This window comes from Brachyhypopomus gauderio, chromosome 18, assembly GCF_052324685.1.
Source record: "Brachyhypopomus gauderio isolate BG-103 chromosome 18, BGAUD_0.2, whole genome shotgun sequence".
Taxonomy (NCBI): Eukaryota; Metazoa; Chordata; class Actinopteri; order Gymnotiformes; family Hypopomidae; genus Brachyhypopomus; species Brachyhypopomus gauderio.
In genome coordinates this window covers 4,359,764-4,383,477 of record NC_135228.1, presented here as the reverse complement: position 1 = coordinate 4,383,477, position 23,714 = coordinate 4,359,764, and the positions used below count along the sequence as shown (strand labels likewise).

The window sequence follows — 23,714 nt, the reverse complement described above, 5'->3', positions numbered from 1 at the left end:
AATTTAAAAAAGCATTTTCTGACCGGTGACATCACGCAGCCCCCCCTCCACGTCCAAATTTCTCCAAAGTAGTCTCATTCGTTTGTGCTACGTTTGTGCTCGTTTGTGCTGTTAAAATGAACGCTTCAATCACTTGCTTTGTAAAGTTACAGTCGTTTTATTTTTCACACGCGTGACATCACCAGCCCCCCCTCCACGTCCAAATCACTCCAAACTGGTCTCGTTCGTTTGTGCTACGTTTGTGCTCGTTTGTGCTGTTGAAATTAATGTTTGTGCTTTTATGGTTTTTTAAATATAACCGATTCTTTTTCATACGCGTGACGTCACCAGCCCCCCCTCCATGTCTAAATCACTCCAAACTGGTCTCGTTCGTTTGTGCTACGTTTGTGCTCGTTTGTGCTGTGAAAATTAACGTTTGTGCTTTTATGGTTTTTTTAAATATAACCGATTCTTTTTCATACGTGTGACGTCACCAGCCCCCCCTCCATGTCCAAATCACTCCAAACTGGTCTCGTTTGTTTGTGCTACGTTTGTGCTCGTTTGTGCTGTTGAAATTAACATTTGTGCTTAACGTCACGAGTGCACCTCTCACGTGTTTAACTATAGCTATACAACAGAATGGGCTGGATGATGTTGGACTACAGAAGGGACAGGAGGTGAGGGGTAACAGAGAAGGCAGAATTTCTGGATGACATCAAAGCTTCTGTTGAGAGATGTATGAGGATCTTAATGTTCTCTTATGCAGATCAACCACATCTTTGTCTAGAAGGCCTCTGTCCAGAAATCTTCAGAGGTGTTGTGGGCAGTGGAGAAGATCAGGAACTGTCCTCTTGCTTCATTGCTGAATTGCCAGAGCAGCTCCAATGACCATGCTTTAATTAGCTCCATCTTTTATGTTGACCTCTTGAAAGTTTCTGCAACATGCGAAGCAGGGCATCCACATTCAGGTACCACTCCTTCTCCTAGTGTAACGTATTGACCAGGCAGAGAAGGATCCAAATGCGGAAGAACACCGCTTTTATTGAAATGAGACGCTGGTACAAACACAGGCAGGTGAATCACGAGTACTAGGATCAGTAGTAACAGCGTTTTCTTGGCGTGGTCAGGACGGTCCAGGGTCATACCGGGGGAGCAGAAGTCAGGAGGTACAGAGGGACTAGGCAGGAGACAAGGTCGGGGACGTAAGCGAGGGTCAGAATATAGACAGGATATAGAAAGGCTTAGGAAATAGCAGACAGGATATAGAAAGGCTTGGTACGCGGCATGAGTCGGCAATACTTCGCAACTGAGATGTGCTGGTGAAGTGCTTAAGTAAGGCTGAAGGGGGCGTGGTAATGAGGGGCAGGTGAGGCTGATTAAGGAAGATCAGGTGGCATTCCTGACACCTAGCCATCTATCTGTTTAGCTCAGTGCATTCACATTTAAACATTTGCATTTAACCATTTTACTAGTACCTTTACTATATTGCTATAATGCTCATTTATTTTCTTTTGTCGCTTACTGAACTTGGTTTTTTTTTGTCTGAACCACCAAGGAACACCATCTCATTCAATGTATGTGGTGTATTGTTGATTGACAAAAAGTCTAAAATGTTGATTTATATGTACAATACATTCAATGCATGGATACACAATGCAAACCATTTAAGGATACTGCTCTTTACTCGCATTCAATAAAGAACTGTTCTTTTGCACATGCAAACACTCTTTGTATAATGTCTTGCTTGATAGCTGCCTTAAGAAAAATACTGTATTACTGACACAAAAACATTGAACTGAATCTAAACACCTTCATTATTTTTTAACTTCACTAAAACAGTTGAGCAATTGCTTACATTTTCATACTAGTTCAAGCTGTCAATAATTGCAAACATTTGAGTAAAAAGTGAAAGTAATATTGATCTTCCAATAATGAAATTGACTGACAGGAATCTTTGTGTGAATCATTGTTTCTGTGGGGATGCAAAAACACAAAGACACAACCCTCATGCAGGAATCTGCACTTCTGTGATAATCATTTCCTTGACGAATACATGAGTACATGAGTCAGAGGTAGGAAATAATGCATCTTATTTGACATGGACACTCAATATTGAAGTAATTCATACAATTTTGTATGTTGTAATGTGATTAAACCATACATATTGCAGTAAGTTGTACTGTATTGCCATTCCCTTAAATGCGGGCACAGCTAAATGCGGGGACAGCTATGATTTTATCAAATACACAGAACATGAAATTATGGTTGTATTTAAATATCTACAGCTATGATTAATTAATTGATCAGAAATAGCCTACAAATTTAGCATGTAATAAAACTAGCAAGCTGCAAGTGAACTAGCCTTGCTAGCCAACTATTATGGGAAAATCTTTGAATGTATCAGTTTTGGAACTAACAGTGGGGGATGGGCTATTATCGACTTCATGCGCAACAATTTTGTTTGTCCAGTTGGTGGCAGTAGTGAACCAATACTCAGCCGTATGTAAAGACTAAGTAAATAAGGCTGCACATGAGAAGATTGATCGTGTTAACATAGTAAAAAACAGACATCTGAGAGATGGACCACACACAAAAAATTCAGAACAATAAGGTTTAATTTCTAACATGAAAGAGAACAATAGCAATTGAACTGAAATGAATTCTGGAATAACATATTAACAGAACTAAATTCTTAACTTCCCACTAGATGCCAAAGCCACCCTCTTGTGACCCTGATGAGGTCACCCAAACTATATTGGAGGCCAAGGAGCATGTAGTGCATGGAAGTGACATTACCAGACCCTCACATGCAATCTGGACCACTCTGAGTGAGAAGCTTGGGGGTAGAATGACTCCAAAATCCATGTACACATTCACAAAAATGAATCGGCATGACATATGGGAAAAACTGGGACTATGGACTCATGACCTTACTGAATCCACAGAGTCCCCCAGCTCAGATGTTGAGTGTGCTGCCGTCACCTTCCAACTGCATATTCCCTTTCGGGAATGGAAGGAGATTTTTTTTGAGGAAGTGGTGTACCAGTCCAAAGACAAAAAAAAAAAACAACGAACGACACTACCAAATTCTAAAGCCAGGGACATGGACTCACCTTCTAAATGAAAAAATCTGGAATGCAACAAGGTCAAATTGTACACTTAGCTTCAAACGGGCAAAAGTGCACCCCAACAGTGTCTCAAAATGCATTAAATATACTTTACCTGCATATGGATCCATCTCTGCCTCATGATTCTGGCTTGTTACACACTGGATGCCCTGTGTTGAGGAGACACTCCAGTACACAGTGTTATCTGACACACCACATTACATGATATGGTCAATATATAAATATGTTTTCTTTGTTATGTTAATAATCATGTAGTAAGTCTGTGTGGATGTGGTGAAAGCCTCTAATCCAAACATAAATAGCTCTAGTGTGAACAGCAGGAATCCAGTCCAGTGCTGAGTCCTGATTTAGAGCACTGCTCACTGACTGTAACTGGGTTTGACTAGAAGCTTCAAACAGTGTCTGTGTCTCATTAGTTAAACAGCATTGACACAGGCCTCAACCAGTAGTCTGAATGCCACCCTTTGTTTGGACTGATCTCTGATCAGTTGGGCAGGTTTGTTTCTCTACTGTAATTTTGAGCAGGAGCGGCCTCTGTTCTGGGAGCTGCATATTTCCAAATACACATTTTCCTCTTTTGGAGGGAAGGCTACACTGTTCTCATATCGTAGAGGTGTAATTTATTTCCAGTAGCTCTGAATGTTGTAAATGTATGTACTTTTAGCAGTCTGGCTGCATTCCTCACCTGTGGGCCACTTACCTGTGAGCCACTCTGGTCCTGTTATTCAGCACGGGGAGAGAGCCAGTATGATACTGATCTGTTAAAATATGAAGATAAACTTGAATCTGGAGTCTCCACCTCCAACAGAGTCATATGAGAGACTGAACAGGACAAACATATTCAGATCAGAGTGAGAGAGACTGAGAAGATCATCCTTTATTGAGAGACACATGAATCTATTTCAGAGGAACATGGTGAGTATGTGAATCTGTGATAGATAATACAGAAAGTAGTAATAGTACTCCTAGTGTTAGTGGAGACGTAGTTCAGACTTATTGTTGTGAACACATCACATTTGGGGTGTGGTAGCTAATTTCAGAAACATTTCAGTTTTCATTAGATTAAAATGACTCTCATAGCAAGTGCAGCTTTTGCATGTAGGTCCAAAAGTCAGGGATTAGAACCACTCCAATATGGGAGGTGTGCAACGTTTAACAGGGCTGGGTATGACGCAAACGCAAGTATTTAAATAATTTATTAAATAAAGGAAGCAAAGCTCTAGCAAAGGAGAGCAAACACGTAAGGAGGTAAGTAAACAAGAGAGAACATGCAAATGACTAAACAGAGAAAATATATAATCTAACAGAAATTGAACTAGAACATGCCAAGACGAACACCTATGAAAGTACAGAAACCCAAAGCTCAAGCACGATCTAAACAGAACTGAAACTCAGAACGAATATACAGACAAATACACTCAGGCATCAAATACAACAGGACTGCAAAACTGAACGAACATAAACTCTATGATGAGGGAAAGACTGTTAAGGGAAGAAAACTTAACACTGGATAAGTGCATGCAAATATGCAGAGCCACGGAACTTTCAAAAGAGAACAACAAAACCATACAGGGTAAAACGGTGGAGGAAATACATGCCATGGCAAGGAACCCAAGGACAGAAAAAAAGGAAGAGATTAACTGTAACTTTTGTGGCAACATTCATGAGAGAAATAAACACAAATGTCCAGCTTATGGAAAGATGTGTAAGACATGTGGAAAAGAGAACCAATTTGCTGCAAAATACAGATTGTTACACACAGTCTCAGACTCAAGCGAATCTTGTGAGGACATCATGACTGACAGATGTGAGAAAAAAACAAGGTACTGCTGATCAAAGGGAAGAGATGCACAACAAAAGTCAACATCTCTTTGATGTATGTCGTAGGAAAAGAAAGAAGCTTGTCAACTTTCATATAGACTGTGGGGCTACTTGCAATGTTATCCCAAAGCAGCTGTTGAACTCAAAGATACAACTAGATAAGACAGAATAAGTGCTTGTCATGTACAACAAAAGCAGGTTGCGCCGACTGGGAAAATGTAAAATCAAACTCCGTAATCCGAGAAATAGTAAACTGTACAGACTTGAGTTTCAAGTAGTGGACCAGGAGGACAGGATCCCTTTACTGGGCAGGAAGGCTAGTGAAGCCATGAAGCTGATCAGGGTGCAGTACGAGAATATTCTGGCGATCGACAGTATAGTGAAAACACAATATGGACAAAATAAAGTCTGAGTTTGAAGATATTTTCACAGGGGTTGGCTGCCTAGAAGGCGAATACAACATAGAAATATACAAGAGTGTACCCCCAGTGAAACTGCCTAAACGCAGAGTGCCTGTAGCTATGATGACCCCACTCAAAGAGGAACTCAAACAACTCAAAAGCAAAGAAATCATTGCACCTGTGGAGCGCAGCACTGACTGGATAAGCAGTATGGCACTGGTGAGGAAACCAAACAAAAAACTAAGGATCTGTATAGACCCAAAACCACTGAACAGAGCATTAAAAAGAAGCCATTATCCACTTCCCACTATTGATGATGTACTGCCAGGACTCTCGAAGGCAAAGGTATTTAGGGTATGTGACGTAAAACATGGATTTTGGCATGTCAAACTGGATGAAGAGTCCAGTTACCTCACTACGTTCTCAGCCCCATTCGGATGGCAAAGATGGCTCAGGATGCCAATGGGTATAAGCCCAGCTCCAGAAATTTTCCAAAGGCAACTCATGCACACACTAGAGGGCTTACCGGGGGTGTATATCACTGCTGACTTTATACTGATTACAGGTGAGGGAAATACACAGGAGGAAGTGGACAAGAATCACGGGGACAACTTGAGATGTTTCCTAATGAGGTGCAGACAAAGAGACATTAAACTATATGCAGACAAGTTTAAACTGAGGAGAGAGTCTTGTTCATACATTGGACACTTGCTGACAGCAGAAGGTCTCTGCATAGATCCGGAGAAAGTTCGTGCAGTGGGGGAGTTACCAAGGCCTACAGATACTAAGGGTGTACAGAGACTTGTAGGTATGTTGAACTACCTTTCCAAGTTTTGTGAAAATCTTTTGGATGACTGTGAAGTTTTGAGACAACTTACACACAAGGACAACATGTGGGAATGGACTGAATTTCATGAAACCGCTCTTGGAAGACTGAAAGACAAAATAACAAATGCCCCATTACTTAAGTACTATGAACAAAAGGAGGAGTTAACACTGCAATGTGATGCCTCAGAGACGGGATTGGGAGCAGCCCTGACGCAAAAAGGTAGACCTGTAGCATTTGACTCCCACAGAAAGGGGTTAATGTGATCTATGTGCCTGGGTGAGACATGCTTCTAGCCGAAACACTTAGCAGAGCTTACTTACCTGACAGCACTCAGGGCGAGACAGAGTCAGAGCTAGAGAAGGTTAATATGATAACTTTCTTGCCAATCTCTGTATAAAGACTATCGGCATTCGTGATGCAACAATAGCGGACACAGAGTTGCAGGATGTGATCAAGTTCATCCTTAAAGGGTGGCCTCAAAACAAAAAAGACATTGCTGGAAATCTACAACACTATTTTACTTTCCATGATGAGCTAAGCTTTCAGGATGGCATCATGCTCAGGAAAGAAAGAACAGTTATCCCTGACACACTAAGAGCTGACCTAACCAGAAGCATACACTCATCACATCTGGGAATAGAAGGGTGCCTTAGACCTTAGACCAGTGAGTGTGTATACTGGCAAGGGATGACATGTGAAATAAAAACTTTTATTTCCAAATGCGACATCTGCAGGTCAGCTGACCCCAAGCAACAAAAAGAGACATTGCATCCCCATGACATGGTTTACAGACCTTGGGCCAAGGTAGGAACTGATTTGTTTTCTTGGAACAATAAGGACTATCTGGTAACCGTTGACTATTATTCAAATTATTGGGAAGTTGACTATCCGCTAGACACCAAAAGTAACACAGTGATTCACAAACTAAAAGCACACTTTACTAGACATGGAATTCCAGATGTGCTAATTTCTGAAAATGGACCGCAGTACTCATCACACGAGTTGAAAAGTTCAGCCAAATGTGGGAATTTGAACATAGGACTTTATCACCCGGATACCCACAAAGCAATGGGAAGGCGGAGTCCGCTGTTAAAACGTCTAATGCAGAAAGCTGCATCTGCTGGCCAGGATCCATACTTGGCTCTACTGGACCATTGCAACACACCGGGTCAAGGTCTCAACACTTCTCATTAGGAGGACACGGACACTTCTTCCTATGAAAGAGACTCTGTTGGAGCCCAAAGTGTTAAACAACAAACAGGGATTAATTAACAACAGGCTACAACAAGATATTATAACCAGACAGCGAAAGACTTGGACTGAATATAGAACTTGGACTGTCAACTCAGGGGACAGTGTTGGAGTCCAACCCTTTCAACCTTGTAGAGTCTGGAAAACAGCTAAAGTGCTTAGACCAGTGAGTCCCAGATCTTATGAGTTGGAGCTGGGGTCAGGTGGTGTCCTGAGGAGAAACCAATGCCATCTCAGACACATCTCAGACTACTGCCAACCCTCAGTAACTGCACAAACAGGGACAGATGCACGAATTGGAGCCACTGCTAAAAGGGATCATAGTGATCAGTGTGCTATTACTACAAGGTCTGGTCGTCAGGTTAAACAACCTGCCTATTTGAGAGACTATACTCAGTGAGATGGATAATTTGGTCTCTTTAATAGTTTTTGGATGTGAGTTGTTTTTGCACTGTAAAAGAGGCAGAATTTGAGTAACTTAGTTATTGAATGCACAGTTAATTGTGGAATTAATGCATGGTTAGAAATATGTTTGCAAAATATACAGCTGAAGTTAATTGTTATGTCTCCGTCACTTGTTCCTTCTGTTTCTTACGTTTTAGTTTTACCTTCACGTAGTGGTAGCCCCGCCCTCTGTCGTAGCTCACTCACTGAAGTCATTCAGCTGTTTTGAGTTTGTCAATTGATTAAGTTTGGTTATATTCTCTGATGTTGGATCTCCTGGCGTGAGTCATTCTGTTTGTTATCCGTGCTGTAGTCTCGCTTCTCCTTCGTGGGTAAACCTTATTCTGTCTAGTTGGGTTAGTGTTTGTTCTTAGTCCTTGGTTGTCGATTCGTACCCATTTATTGTTTCTGTCTTTCTTAACCCTGATGAGATCCGGGCGTGGTCTACCTTCTTGGGGTCCAGCTGGGCGTGGGGGACCCATTGCATTTTTTGTTAAAATAATCAGCAGATTTAGCCCAATTGCAAGTAAAATAAACAATACATATGTTAAATTAGTTTGCTCTCTTATTTATTTATTAGTTACTTTTTTATTAAAATGTAACACAATAAGGAAATGAATCATAAATCATGCTGGCTGACAGGCTGGTCCTATGGCTAGCTGCTGACGGGCTGGTGCTAACGGAGCTGGCTGCTGCTCATCCTCCTTTTCATTATCACTATCAGACTCTGATATTTCAGAAATGTGATCCTGAAATTTCTTCTTCTGAATCACCATCAAAATCCTCTGTCTCTTCCAATAGCAGCTGTAAGGCAGTCTGAACTGAGAATCGCTTTGCCATCTTTTATAGCATTTTTAGCATTTATAGCATCATGTCCCCATGATTGGATGAAACACACACTCACACACACATAGACACACACACACACACACACACACACACACACACACACACACACACACACACACACACAGGTCCAGAGAGGAGGGAGGGATAATGAGGGCTGAGAGAAAAGATGCTTCTTTCAGATCTCACCCCTTTGTCTCTATAGAGATTCTTCGTCTGCTGTCTGACAATATGCAATCAACCCCTGATGTGACAACCATCAAAAGTGTTGATGGTTGCTCACCTTTGCATGCCAAACTCCTCTGTCCTTTGTTTGTATATCCTTTAAAGTCATACAGACGACTATCAACTACCCAACCCAATGTTGATTGCCCACTTTGACTAGCCCAGGGCCCAGTGGACCCTGGACCCTGTATGTAATACAAATGTGAAGGGGGGGGTACGGGGGGGTGGTCATTGAAAATATTTTCTGATTTATGTTGCTCACAGAAAATGAGCCAAGGACCAATGAATCTCAGTTTGAAAAAAAAAAAATTGTAGAATTTTTTTAAGCTGATTTTTTAAAAATGGGTCCCACAGACCCTTGGACCATATAAGGGTTAAACTTCTGCCACTAAGGATTAGGTGAAGTAGCCAATCGCTTTTGTCCTTGGTTTGTTTGTTAGTTGAGTTTAGTTTGCTGTTTAATTCTATTGGTGTTTTGCGTACGTGTCTCTCCTTAGTTGTGGTGATGCGTCTTGGATACATCGGTTGGTTGAGTCTCATTCAGGTTTGTTAGATTTATGTCCTATCGAGTTTAGATATGTATTCCTGTACTCTTGTGCTCCTGTGTGTTTACTCTTTTGGTTTTATTTAGTTTTGCTTCTTGTTTTGTTTGGATTGCTTTGTTAATGTCTGTGTGAGTTTTGGTGTTCAAGGGGGTATTCCGAGAAGCGGGTTAAGCGAGAAAACTGGGTATGTTAACTCAGAGTTCACGGAAACTCGAGGTTTTCCATTCCAGAAACTGAGCTTAGCGAGAACCGAGTCGGTTACTATGGCAACGTACGCTCTGAAGCTAACAAGGGGTGGGTTAAGTACTTCTTAACCTTGTTCGTTTCATACGAGGTTACGAAGTACTTAGCGATACGAACGTTTCGGGAAACCCACCCCTGCTCGCTGGCAGGTTAACTTGGACCTGAACCAGAGTTACAAATGTGTCCTTTCCTCGAAGATCATGTGGATATTGAAGCTCAGTTTATTCAAATCAAAGTTTATTTGTATAGCGCTTTTCACAACACATGTTGTCACAAAGCGCTTTACAGGATTTACAAGGTTAACAATACTATGGGTCCAGAACCCTAATGAGCAAGCCAAAGGTGACAGTGGCAAGGAAAAACTCCCTATGATGGTGGGGAATAGGAAGAAACCTCGGGAGAACCAAGACTCAAAAGGGAACCCATCCTCCATTGGGCGGCCCGTTAACACACAAATTACACAAAATACAGACAAATACACAAGTCACACACAAATCACACAATCAGACTAAGTAAAAGGTAAAAATGAAAGTTCTGGGTTTTGATATTGTCACTGTAAATGTCTGTTTATGAACGCCAGGGTTTCATTCCGTGTTGGAGCAGTGAGGCTGGTATTGTAGGCTCCGACTGCAGTGTTACTCCCCAGGTGAACCTCGGAGAAAAGATACGTGATGTGGTTAATATGTAACAGATTAATCAAAGGCCAAACTAAACAGATAAGTCTTTAATCGAGTTTCAAACATTGAGACTGTGTCTGAGTTCAGAGGCAGGAAAATTATTCCGCAATTGTGGAGCTTTAAAAGAAAAGGCTCTTCCACCTGCTGTGATCTTTTTGATCCTAGGACCAGTTAATAACCCTGCGTCCTGCGAGCGAAGTGAACGTGCTGGGTTATATTGTTCAATAAGTTTACTAAGATAGTCTGGAGCTAAGCCATGCAGCGTTTTATATGTAAATAAAAGTATTTTATAGTCAATACGGAATCTAATTGGCAGCCAGTGTAATGTCGATAGTACGGGACTAATGTGATCAAACTTTTTAGTTTTTGTTAAAACTCGTGCTGCTCTGAACCAGCTGGAGTTTATTTATCAATTTACCAGAACATCCAGCTAGGAGACTGTTGCAATAATCTAAACGAGAGGATATGAATGCATGGATTCGTTTTTCCGCATCACTAGTATTTAATATGTTTCTAATTTTAGCAATGTTGCGTAAGTGAAAGAACGCTACCTAGTTATTATTATGTGTACCGAACGAGAGATCTGGGTCTATTGTGATGCCCAAGTTCTTTACCTCTGCGCTGGAGGTTAAAGTAAAAGAATGTAGATTCAATGCTACATTACGTATCTTGTCCCTCGCAGCCCTAGACCCAACTATTATTAATTCTGTTTTATCGGGATTTAGTACTAGAAAGTTACACGCCATCCAATGTTTTATCTCATTACTATTATTTATTTCTCGATTTTACTGTTTACGCCTAAATTATCGTTTTGCCGATAAATATAGCTGAGTGTCGTCTGCGTAGGAATGGAAACTGATGTCGTGCTTATGCATAATCTCGCCTAAGGGTAACATGTACAGTGTGAATAGAAGTGGTCCTAGGACTGTCCCTTGTGGGACACCATATTTAACCTGCACAGATTTAGAGGTTTTATTATTAACACTAACACATTGGAAGCAGTCAGTCAAATATGATCTAAACCAGGAGAGTGCGACTCCTTTAATACCTACCGTGTTTATAGGATCAAAGCCATTTAGCTCAGTAATATTTTTGGATGCATAGTTACTAATAACTAAACTACTGGGGTTGGATTGGAGGTTAGGCTGCGATGTATGACTCTGTAGTCGGATATTATCTATTTTATTATTTTTAAAGTTTTAAAATTCATCACTAGTGTGTGTAAGTGCTGTATTAGAACTAGTGTCATTGATATTTCTTGTTAGTTTTGATACAGTCACGAAGAGAAATCTAGGGTTATTTTTGTTGTTTTCTATTAGTGTCGAATAGTATGCGGCTCTAGCTTTTATTAGGGCATGTTTATATTTGACTATGGCGTCTTTCCATGTGATTCTAAACACTTCTATTGAGGTGGATCTCCATTTTCGCTCCGCTGCTCGAGCTGCCTGTTTTAGAAGACGAGTGTGGTCGTCATACCATGGAGAAAGCTTTTTCTCTCTAATTTTGTTTTAACTGAAGCTACACTGTCTAAGGCAGGGGTGTCAAACTCATTTTCACTGCGGGCCACGGAGGGCCATATGTAACTTATAAATATAACTACTCCTTAATGTTAAATAACTCTGAATTTATTACTTATTCAAGTTACAAATATTACAGATATATTTGCGTAAATGTAAAAAAATGTTTGCTTGTTGCTCTGTTAGGTTATGAAACCCACATTACTTCATTAATCAACGATCAAACTATCCAAGTGTCAGGTCCTGCACTCCCCGATCTCGCCACCAGAGGTCTGACTCCCCGGAGTTTTAGTGTGCACCAGCTGTCTGTCATTACAACTGATTGTGAAGCATATTTAACACTGCCAGCCCCCTTGCTCGTTGCGAAGTATTGCCATTCTTTCGTAGTCTGCATACCAAGCGTTTATCTCGTTAGTCTCTCTGTATGATTCTGCCAGGTTCTCTCGACGTTGCCTTTGCCTTGCCTTCAACATCACCTCTGTTATCTGGATTACTTGACCCCTGCCTGTACGACTACATTTCTGGATTGTCCTTATTAAAACCCTTGACCTGCACATGGATCCCAACATGCCTCACGAGTCTGATTCGTTACACCAAGTGAATAAAGAAAAAGTGATCAAATATATCACATTTACTTTTCAAAGCTTGAAATATCAAATAACTGTGAAAATAGGAATTGTGCTTCAAAAACGCTCCCTCTGAAAAAGACTGAAGTGCTGCGATTTATTCAGCCACAACAAAGCTAGATTTTACTGCCATTTTGTTTGTGGTTGTGAACACATTCTGTTGCAATCGCAGTTTGCTTTTTATTTCTTTCACAATTCGTCGTTTTTCTTGATGGCTAAACTTAGCTTCATGTTTGGTCGCAAAATGCCGAAGTATATTGTACTCTATGACAACCGCCACCGCTGCATACCCGTTTTTCTCCTAAAGCGCAAACATCGCTTTTCCATCTTTCTTGAAACACCCTTCTATCTGCATCATTTTGGGATCATTATTTGTATTTTGCATCGATATGGAAATGCTGCAGTGTCGAAATGCCGTCACTTCGCGGGTAACATAATTGTGGGAAATGTAGTTTTTGCTCACTTTTACTTCTTTTTTTTTGGACATTTGGCTTTTTAAGCTCTCGCGGGCCACATAAAATGACGTGGCGGGCCACATTTGGCCCGCGGGCCTTGAGTTTGACACCTGTGGTCTAAGGTATTGCTGAGTGTGGAATAAAACTGTTGTGTTGCCTGTTCCAATTCATTGGGCTGCAGTGGCATAGTGTTCGGTAGCTCTGGCAGTACGTTTATAAATGTTGCTGCCAGGGCCGGCCCTTCCATTAGGCGACATAGGCAAATGCTAGGGGCGCCGTCTGTCTAGGGGGGCGCTCGCGTGAATGCGTTTTTTTTTTTTAACAAATGAACAATTAATAAATGTGAAAACAAGAAAAGTCCACATAATCATAATTTCATTGTTTAGTAATATTAGTCAAATTAATTATTCTTATAATAACACATGACACCTCTCACCCGCGCGCCAACCCGCCCTCCCCCGCACGCTGTGCGCACCTCGTTACTGTTTCTCTGTACACCACAGAGTGAGTGACATCTCCCTGTAAAGACCTCAAAAAGGCAGAAGTCCTCTGGTGCCCAGGGTAGTAAAAGGAGAAAAGTGGAGGAAGAAATGCGGCAAAAAACAGGTAATATAATGGTAATATGTGGTGAATTAACACTATACCATTGGCGAACCGTCAGGGACTTCAACGCCTTCTCTGAATTGATCTTAAAAAGGATGCTTTATCTATTTTATGTAATATATGTTAATAATGCTTCACCAATAATTTGTATTTTTCCTATAAATCGACTTTCAAATCCACTTTTTGTACTTGTGCTGGAAAAAAACTTCAGCGGTGAAATAAAAAATCAACCAATCAGAATATTTCACACCGTTGTTTCTAGGTAAAAGAGAGAAAGGACCTTTTACTTTGAGAGCTTTTATTATAGATTGGCAGTTTTATCAACCAATCATATTATCGAATTAGAATCGTGGGGGCGTGCTCCAATGGTCTCTCATTTTTATTTTAAACAAATCCAAAATGTTGCCAATCTGTAGCTGTTGTGTTTTTCTTTGAAACCAGCTCGCTTGACTCACAACTAACACTCAATATCGTCATTGTGGCTTTTCCCCCTCTGTAAGATCTTGGTGAAAACCACCACTGTCATCATACTGCCCAGTTCTAGTAGGTGCTATTATTAGCTTAGCTCAGCAAGTTTTAAAACAAATATATATTAAAACACACAATCAAGTTCTAAGTGTGCTAGCGTGTTTATTTGATAAGAAGTGCTTAGAGGTTAATGCATTGACTAGTGTTGGTTATCGGTACGCAAGTAGGTTTGTGAGGGAGTGTCAATGTGCAGGAGAACGCGATTGTGCCGTTAATGTTGGCAGGTGGGGTGAAGCACGAGATTGGAAACTTCTAGTAGATGTAGGGAGAAAACTACAGGTTCCAGAATGCATAGCAGTAACTTCACTGAGGCCCGATATGGTGTTGTATTCGGAAAGTAAACGGATTGTTTACTTTATCGAATTAACGGTTCCGTTTGAAGATGCGGTTGATGAAGCATTTCAGAGGAAAACGTTGAAATACGCTGACTTGGTGGCCAATGTGCGAGAACGCAGGCACACAAGACCAGTAAAGGTAGGTGCTAGGGGTTTTGTGGCTAAAACAATGACATCATTGTTTGATAACGCAATTCTGCCTTAGAGGGAGAAAGTTAAGATCAGCTGTGAAGGAGCTGTCGGTGGTAGCTGAAAGAGCTAGCCAATGGCTGTGGATTAAGAGGGCACAGACTACTTGGGGTCATGTTCCATAAAGGTGGCTTGACTGGTCTTATGGGTGAGACGTTGGGAAGGTGAACTGTGTAACATAAAAGGTGTTTGAACAGCAAGCTTTGAGGGGGGTGAGGCTGGGACACCAGCCCTCACCGTTGAGCCTCCTGGAGGTATTGTGTTGTGGGCTCAAATCAATGAAACACCAACAAAGGGAGGTGCCCACCTGATGACCCCAGTGAAGAGTTTGCAAGTGGTTGTGGGCGTCATGGTTACTTTGCTTGAAGGTCTGTCCAGGGCTGTGTTGTGGTCTTGGCAGTACTTGGCAGTTGAGGCAACGGACCATGAACATAGTACGCTGTGGTTCTGGATCCTTGCCGAGCCAGTATCAGATTGTAGCTGTTGTTGTGTTCTGCTCAAGCAACTGGTGTGTGTTTAGGATGTCGTTGTTGCTTTGTTTGAAGGTCAGTCCAGATTGATGTGGTGATCTGAGTACTTGGCAGTTGAAGCAATGGACCATGAACATAGTACGCTGTGCTTCTGGATCCTTGCCAAGCCAGTATCAGTTCGTAGATGTTGCAGTGTTCTAATAATGGTTGGTTGGTTAATAACATGCACTGATATGGTTGTTGGAGAGAAGATGGGCGGTAGGGCCTTGTGAGGGGTATGGGAGTGGCAGTGGTATGGGAATATTCACCATCTTATCCTGTGTTTAAGTATATGTATACATATGTTCCTCTGTTCATTGCAGATGCACTTTTGAAATAATAATGTTGCAGTAGGCAAATTGCCCTGATTTGCACTGGTGGTAGTTGTTGTTTTTTATTTATTTTTTATTTATTATTAATATTTAAAAGTTGTTCTCTGCACTACGTTATGTAAAATAGTTTTAAAATATTTTTTGTGCAACACTTTTATATTTATTGCTTGTTATATGGTAATATTTAAGTCATTTGCTTTTTATTTGTTTCTTTTATAGTGACACAATCAACCCAATGATTGATGATGCAGGGGGCACCACATTGGTCAGGGCCGGCTCTGGTTGCTGCAGTGTCGGATGTAATAGTGCACGTGGTTTTTGTATGGCGCATCGGATGTACATTGTATAAAGCCATTTCATATATTAGTATTCGCCGAGCTCTTCGTCGGGAACGCCTTATAAAACCCCGAATAGACATAGGCCTACTATCATTTTCGGATTAGTTTTTAATGAACGTTATAGTTTTTCAGCACAATCTATTACTTACATGAATAATATTATTAAGCGTCACATTTCAAATATTACACATCGCGGATCAGCCCTAAATTTTCTCCAGATTTTTATACATCGCTCTTCGTTTTTTTTGCTAGTGGAAGTTTTTTTTATAGTGTAGGAGATGCGGGATCTGTCAGCAAAGCTACTGTATGTCGGTCTGTCCGAAAAGTATGTCTGGCATTAAAACGACTAGTGCCCAGTTTTGTGGCGTTTCCTGGGCATAAGCCAGTTATGGACATCAAAGAGTAATGCCACAGCATCGTTGGTTTGTCTTTAATTCACACAGACAATAGAGAAATTAAGCAAAGGAGAAGCAATATTTTACGAACTTCATTCCATTTACATTTTAAAGATTTACTAGAGGGATTGGCTGCATTGATGGAACCCACATGTGCTACCTATTACAGCACCATTAGAACATGAATGCGATTACATAAACAGAAAATCCATCCATAGCATTAATTTACAGGTATTAACCTTTATAACCCTTAATTAATAATGTACTTATCTTTAATGGTAACAAAAATAACGTAGCTGTTGGAACTGACTGTTTTCCTCCCTATGAAGATCATATGATTCTTCTCACCTCCTCACAAATGTTGAAGCCAGATGGCCAGGATCCATCAATGATTCCACACTGTACAACAAATTTGAACAGGGTAGGCCTGTGGTAGTTTTGCTACTTGTGTAATAGTTAAATCATTGCAAAACCGTAGTGTGATTATAGGACACTTCTTCTTCTTCTTTTCGTGTCTTTGAAACTTACAGTTTATATTAGTTTCCCATTTCCCTACAGTGTAGGGATGTCAAAGTCAAATACACCGAGGGCCAAAAAACCAAATTTGCTACAAGCCGAGGGCCGGACTGGTTCAATGTTTATTAAAACATTGAAATGATTGCACATAGCCTATTGAACCAAGACCTAACACAGTGTATATTATTTAATGCTTAAATGAATAAAGCAATATTTTCTTATGGATCTGTCAGTAATTTCAAGTGAAAACATTTTTCAACAAGCAAACAGATAAAAACAAACTTCCTTCAAAGAAAACATGTCCTGTACATTAAATGAATAAAGTAATAACGGTTTGAAAAGTGCTGGAATTTAGGCTAAAGTACATGAAAATGCTTGAAATTGTAACGACTTCGTTTCACAACAAATAGCTGTCTGACTGATCAGTTCTCTTGTATTACGTTAACAAATACGAGCCTCTTGTAATTCCAGGACGAAACATGAGAGAACGTGAAGATGTCAAGATTGGGCATTTTGAAAATAAACAACCATTAAATAATGTGAATAAAAAAGCGAATTATTTCGAATCATTTCGACTATATGTATAAATATTTAACTTAATTAAGTTTAACTGGTGCGTGCAGTTACAAAATTCGAGAGGTGCACGACCTTGCGAATCGACAGCGTGCGAGGTGTTTGCGCACGGGCGGAACCACTGCGATTACGTCATTTTCGCCGCGCAGACCCTCGCCGCTTGTGTGCGCTGCAATGACTTCGCAGGCTACAGTTGCATTGTGGGGAATGTAGTTTTTGTGCGTGCAAAACACCATCGGGCGGCTGTGGCCTGCTGGCCGGTTCTAATAGTAATTAAATATCATTCAGGGGACCATAGATAATCAATTCCTTGACTTTGACATATGTGCTCTACACAATCCTTTGCATTTTTATTGAACACTGCAAGATCCTTTGAGCTGCAATGATTTGGTAGTAGGGGGCAAACAAGGCAATGTTGCATTGTATGATCCTCTTCTCCACATTCACAGGTGGTCTGGCCAGTTCCATATCCCCATCTGGCCATGGCAGCTTTTGATCGCCCTGTTCTTGTTCTCAAGCGATTGAGCATTTTCCACTGGACCCATGGTGCCTCTGAGCCTGGGGGGAGGGCTTCAGAAGGAGGAATACCCATGTCAGTAGGAGGTGGGTCATCCTCAAGCCTTTTTGTCCATAGTTGGAGTCTAGTTTCTACCTGTGATGTTGATAGGGGCTGGACATGGCTGAGAAAGCTTCTCCTGGACTTCAGCCGTTGGGCCGGGGGTACGCGACCATAAAGGGGGTGGCGTGCATCACTGGTGGACTTGGTCATCTCTACTTGGCTGGTGACTTCCCGTCTTACATCAGCAGGGGCAATGCCAGCGAGGAGGTGCAAGTTTTTTACGTTTGTAGGTTTCAAGCAACCGGTGATTAAGCGGCAGGTGTCATTCAATGCTGAGTCCAATTTCTTGGCATGGGATGATCTTTCCCAAACAGGACATGCATACTCCGCAGAGGAGTAGCACAGAGCCAAAGCAGTGGATCTTAACGTGTGTGCTGTAGCTCCCCATTTGGAGTTGGTCAGCTTCCGAAGAATGTTGTTTTGGGAGTTTACTTTCAGTTTGGTGGTTTTGACATGTTCCTTATAGGAAAGGGTATGATCCAATGTTATGCCCAGGTAGATAGGGTTAGTGCAATGTTTCAGACCATGAGATGTTAAGAGGTTGATTTGCTTCCCGGTTCTTGAGATGGAATGAGCAGATTTGGGTCTTCGCATGGTTTTCGTGTAGGTGGTTGCGCTCATAGTAGAGGTGTAACTCATCCAGGGCTGAGGTGAGATTCGATTCCACAGCTTCAAACGTACTCTCCTGGGTTGTTACACAGAGGTCGGCAGCATAGATGAACCGCTCAGTGTTCTGGTCCTTTGGCTGGTCATTGGTATATATGTTATATAATAGTGGAGCCAGCACGCTTCCTTGAGGCAAGCCATTCCGCTGTCGTCGCCATCGGCTTTGCTTGTTGTTAAGAGTAACATAGAAACATCTATCTTTGAGGAGGGCTCCGATAAGGTCTGTGAGTGCCAGGTCTTTTGTCATCTCCAAGATCTTTTTCAGGAGGAGGCGGTGGTTCACAGTGTCATACGCAGCAGACAGGTCAACAAAAACAGCTCCTGTCACCAGCCCTTTCTGGAACCAGTCTTCAATGTGCTCTGTGAGATTCAGAAGTTGGCTTGTAGTGGATTTTCCAGGTCAGAATCCAGCTTGTTGAGGGATGATGGCTGGTTCAACAGCTGGGGCAAGCCTGTTGAGGATCAAGCGCTCAAACAGCTTGTATAGGTGGCATAGCAGGGAGATTGGATGGAAACTCTTTCTGTGTGCTGGATCTTTACCTGGTTTTAGGAGAGCAATGATCCTGGTTTTCCTCCAAAACTCTTGTCTGCATGCAATTGTTCATCAGCTCAAGGATCCACTTCCGCATCAGAGGTCCAAAATGCTTGATCACCTCAGTGAAAATATTATCCAGGCCAATGGCTTTGCCAATCTAAAGGGGTTTGATACTAATATTTAGCTCTTCAGGGGAGAATGGCTCGGTTAGTCCGGTGGTTTGGGAATACTGTAGTCGGTCTTCTTTTGGCCTTGGCTGTTTGGTGGTGGATTTCCCATTGAGCAGCAGCTGGTGCGCAACTTGGTTGGCCGTGATGGTATACTGTAATTGTGTTGGAATTGATGGATCATTGTTGATTTTCCAGATGAGGGTCCATGCCTTTTTGCTGTTTTTTACCATGTCAGTTTTTTCCAGCAGTTTGCCATTTATGCTGGCGGCTTTCCGATAATGAGGTTATGAGTCTCTCACCAACTTTGATTGTGTTTTCATCAAAAGGGTCAGATTCATAGAGCTGTTGGTATTGCTCATATAGTTCGCTGCTTAAGACATCGAGACCGGGGATGTATTGAGTACGACAGCCTCTTGGGATGTTCTTTCGGGCTGCTTGTTGCACTAGCTTGGTGAAGATTTTGTAATTTTTGGGGTCTGCTGGAAGGTGGGCGATCTTCTGTTTGAGTTCTTCTTGGAAGCCAAACCAGTTTGCTTTCCCAAAGTTGAATCTTCTCCGGAAAGGAACTGTGGCTGGGATAACTGCAGCATTGACTGTGAGGCCAATGGGGCGGTGTTGGGTCTTTGGCAGTGGCTCCAGTACTAGCTTCCTGCTCAGTCCAGAGATGCTATGGCTAACAAACACGATATCAGGGTTGTAGCCTGCTTTCTATCGCCCACTGTTGAAGGACTTTGGTTGCTTGGCATCGTGGATCAGATTGAGCTGGTTGGTTTCGGCCCATGCTTCCACTGCATCTCCATCTGCATTGTTACCGGCATATCCCCATTGTGAGCTGTGGCTATTGAAGTCTCCAATCACTCTTCTTGGTTTCCCAGGTGTTGGTATTCCTGGCATTAGGAAAGGTATAGGAGGTGGTTTGTAGACGGAGGTGATGGTGATTCCTCTGAGCTCAACTGTTAGGACCTCAATGTTGTTTTCATCATTTTTTGATGTTGATTCGATGGTTGTCACATTTTTTGCTAGCATGACGCTTCCATATTTCTCGTGTGGTCTTTCTAGAAGGAGAGTCATGCCTTCCACTTGGGGGCGGGGGTGTTTGGGTCCCCGGTGTGTTTCTTGAAGGCAGAGAATATCACACTGATGATCTCTGCAGAGTTTGACAAGAAGTTCTTCTTTATTTGCAGACAGTCCTTCAACGTTCAGAGATATGATGGTCAGAGCTGGCCTTAAAGGTGGGCATTTGCTTCTCTTCCTATTCCAGGCTGGTGAGCTGCAACCATTTATTGGGCTTCTGGACATCATTTGTCTTTGACTCAGCTTCAAAGTGTTTGGTAGAATTTGCAAGTAACATAGATAATATCACTTGACAGGGATCGCGACGTGAACGCTTCTACCTTGATCCCCATGATGGCCTCCTTCATGGAGACAGAGGGTATCTCTGCCTGCCCTACCTCATGACTCCCTATTCAGATCCTGCACCTGGACCACAGTCCCACTACAATCAGGCCTACAGCAAAACCAGGGCAAGAATTTAAATGACCCTATAGGAATCCTTCCAGTGGTTCCAGTGCCTGAAGGGGCTCAGAGTTACCCCTGAGCGGGCGTGCCACATAATAATGGCATATGTGGTATTATACAACATTGCAACCATCCAGGAAGAGCGACAACCTACCGTCTCTGACATGCCCACAGACGAGGAACCCACATGCATGTGGGTGACAACAGAGATGGTAGAGTTGTCAGATCTGTGATCTGCAATCACTGCTTTCCACATTAAATCATGCACCCCCCCCCCATGTAACCTTTTAATATATATGTTATGTTTCATTATTTCATTTTTCCTGTGTCGTGGAATTTTTCTGGAAATGGATGAGGACTCAAACGTGGTTAAATGATTAATTTATTACAAAAATATTAATATATATATAAATAGGACAAAGACATGAGAGTCAAGCATGACAACTCTGATAGCAAGGGGGCAGTCCCCCTGCTTATATACAATCTTAAACACAATTCAGCAGTTCTAACAAGCAGGTTATCTTTAGCACAGCATGTTCCAAAACATGTACTCAGCAGGCTAATTTCTCACGTGTGTATCTCCTAATATGGACTTCCCTAGAGTTAGCGGAAGCAACTGATGTATCAGTTGAACGCAGAGAAAGCTGAATGACCCAAGTATAGTAGCCTAGTGACTACCAGTTAACAGAGTGCTCTTACCCTCAGCACTCTCCCTGACCTGGGTAACAGTATAGCACACATGCATAATATGAACTAAACATAAGTGCATGATTACACTGAAACACACTACTTCATTATTGTAGTCCTTCTGCTTAGAATGGAAATGTCCTAAATCATAAAGTTCATAATGATCTCTTATAACAACTAAACATGATCTAATCAATAATTTCTGTCACATTGTGGGTAAATAAATATATTTAGTAATATATTTTAAGAATAAGATATAGTTATGTACAGTCAGACCACTTTGTACTTAATTCTTATACCTCATTTTTATCTGATGCCATGTGTGTTTCACACCACTCAGATTAGACCTGGAATTAGTAAGTGTTCAATTTGAAAAATATTTAAAAATACAGTACAGTAATAACACTCAATACAGTATTATAAATGTGGAGAATATAATAATATAATTGCACCCTTGTGCTAAATATAAAAATATAATTTTCACTCACGCATTAACTCTGTTGGCAATTTTTTGACATGCTGACTGCCTTTCTCTAGTAGCTACCGCAGTATTACATTTACATTTACATATCTAAATATTCTGCATACGCAGTCATTAATACTTCAAGCTACAGTGGTGTGAAATACGATGCTCGGCTGATTTTCGCATTTAAGTCCATGATAAATCTTTTTTATTTGTGTTCCATTAAGAATGCCTTTTATAGTTACGCGTGAAAGTGCTTCTGTCTGGGTCAACCTACTCAAAGTTGTGTGACCCTGATTACTTTAACTCCGATCAGCCGTTTTGGAACCGAAAACTCTGAGTATGTCAGATCGGGGTAAGACAACTCAGAGTTCAGGGTTAAGTTTAGAGTTTGTTAAACCCGCTTTCTGGAATCCCCCCTGGTTAGTGTTTGTGTTTTGTTTATTGGTTGTGTTCTGTGTAGTGTCACTGGATCGGCACTGTTGGCCTATACGAGTCTTACTGTATGTTCCACGCTAAGTCAGTGTTGTCTCGTGTTGAACATATCTCGCCGCTCCCGTGTGGTATGAGTCGGTACCAAGAGGCTCAGAGTGTGTCTCTCAATAAATTGAGTTATATCTCGCATCTGCATCCATCTCCTAGTTGTGAAACGTTACATTAATGTTCTTAAAGGATGTGGTGTAAATTTGCTCTTTGAGTTTAGGTAAGATAACTTGTTTATATGATTATATCTGACTGTGGAAAACAATGTTTTATTTTGTTATAAAGAAATCTATAGCTAATGAAGCTAATGAAAAAAAAGAGAAAGGATGTAACAATTGGAATTGTTAGTTACATGTTATGTTCCTAGAGGGACGGATTTCAGTGTGACACACATCGCGAGCTGAGAGGTTATGTACTAGTGAGGCTGCTATGCATTAAGGTTTAATAAAGTTGATAGTAAGCAATAATACTGCTTTAACCGTCCATTCTGTATAGTTGGATAAAACGGAACAGAATGAAACAATCTATGCACTAATGACCTGCTTATATTCGACCATCTACAAACTTGTACTGTATTGTAACAAATTCACTGACTGACATAAATGCAGCAATTATAGGTTCTACACTTCACATTAACTTCTGCTGTATTTAATCAAATAGATCAGATCAGGTATTATTTAGATAAGTAAAAACTTTAATAAACAATTATTAAATAGTAAAACAATATTGACTGCAAATATCAAACAGAATGTGAAACACTTACCTGTGTCATACTCTGGGTGGTGCTATTACACACATGAAACATTGACTTTTTATAATGCCAAACTCATACGTTCATGTTTAGTGTTGTTGGTGAAGTAACATCTGATTAGAAGATGGAAGCTTCTACTCCAGTCCAGACCAACATCACAGCTCAGACTGGAGGGAACGTCTGTGCTCCTCAGATCCATGGGAGTCACTTTCATGAAAACTGTAACGTGACAATGAATGTTACATATGGTAAGATATATTACTAGAGATGGATGTCCAAATGAGTATTAAACTTTTCCAAAAATTGAACTTTTCCACTGTTCTCTCTTCCAGTTCAGGAAAAGTCTACGTCCAACACCAGCCCAGTTCAGACTGGAATATCTTCAGAGATTCCTGCTGTTAGTGAAGGTCTGGTTTTACACATCTCTGATTATCTGCAGAAGGTCATATCTGAATCTTCACATCACTGATTATTTACTGAAGGTCATATATGTATATTCACATCACTGATTATATAC

The 23,714-nt window shown here is 41.2% G+C and overlaps 2 protein-coding genes across 2 annotated transcripts in view; both read left to right on the top strand.

Annotated features, from left to right (window-relative positions):
* Positions 1-23,714, top strand: part of LOC143482194 (NACHT, LRR and PYD domains-containing protein 12-like) — a 250,500-nt gene that overhangs the window by 177,457 nt on the left and 49,329 nt on the right. The gene's annotated exons all lie outside the window — the stretch shown is intronic.
* The window catches only part of LOC143482209 (NLR family CARD domain-containing protein 3-like), a 44,744-nt gene continuing 25,000 nt past the window's right edge, over positions 3,971-23,714 (top strand). The window contains exons 1-3 of the mRNA XM_076980504.1: positions 3,971-4,022; positions 23,291-23,445; positions 23,530-23,604. Coding sequence (XP_076836619.1) covers positions 23,322-23,445; positions 23,530-23,604 — 199 coding nt within the window. The 5' untranslated portion in view covers positions 3,971-4,022; positions 23,291-23,321. The remainder of the gene's footprint in view (positions 4,023-23,290; positions 23,446-23,529; positions 23,605-23,714) is intronic.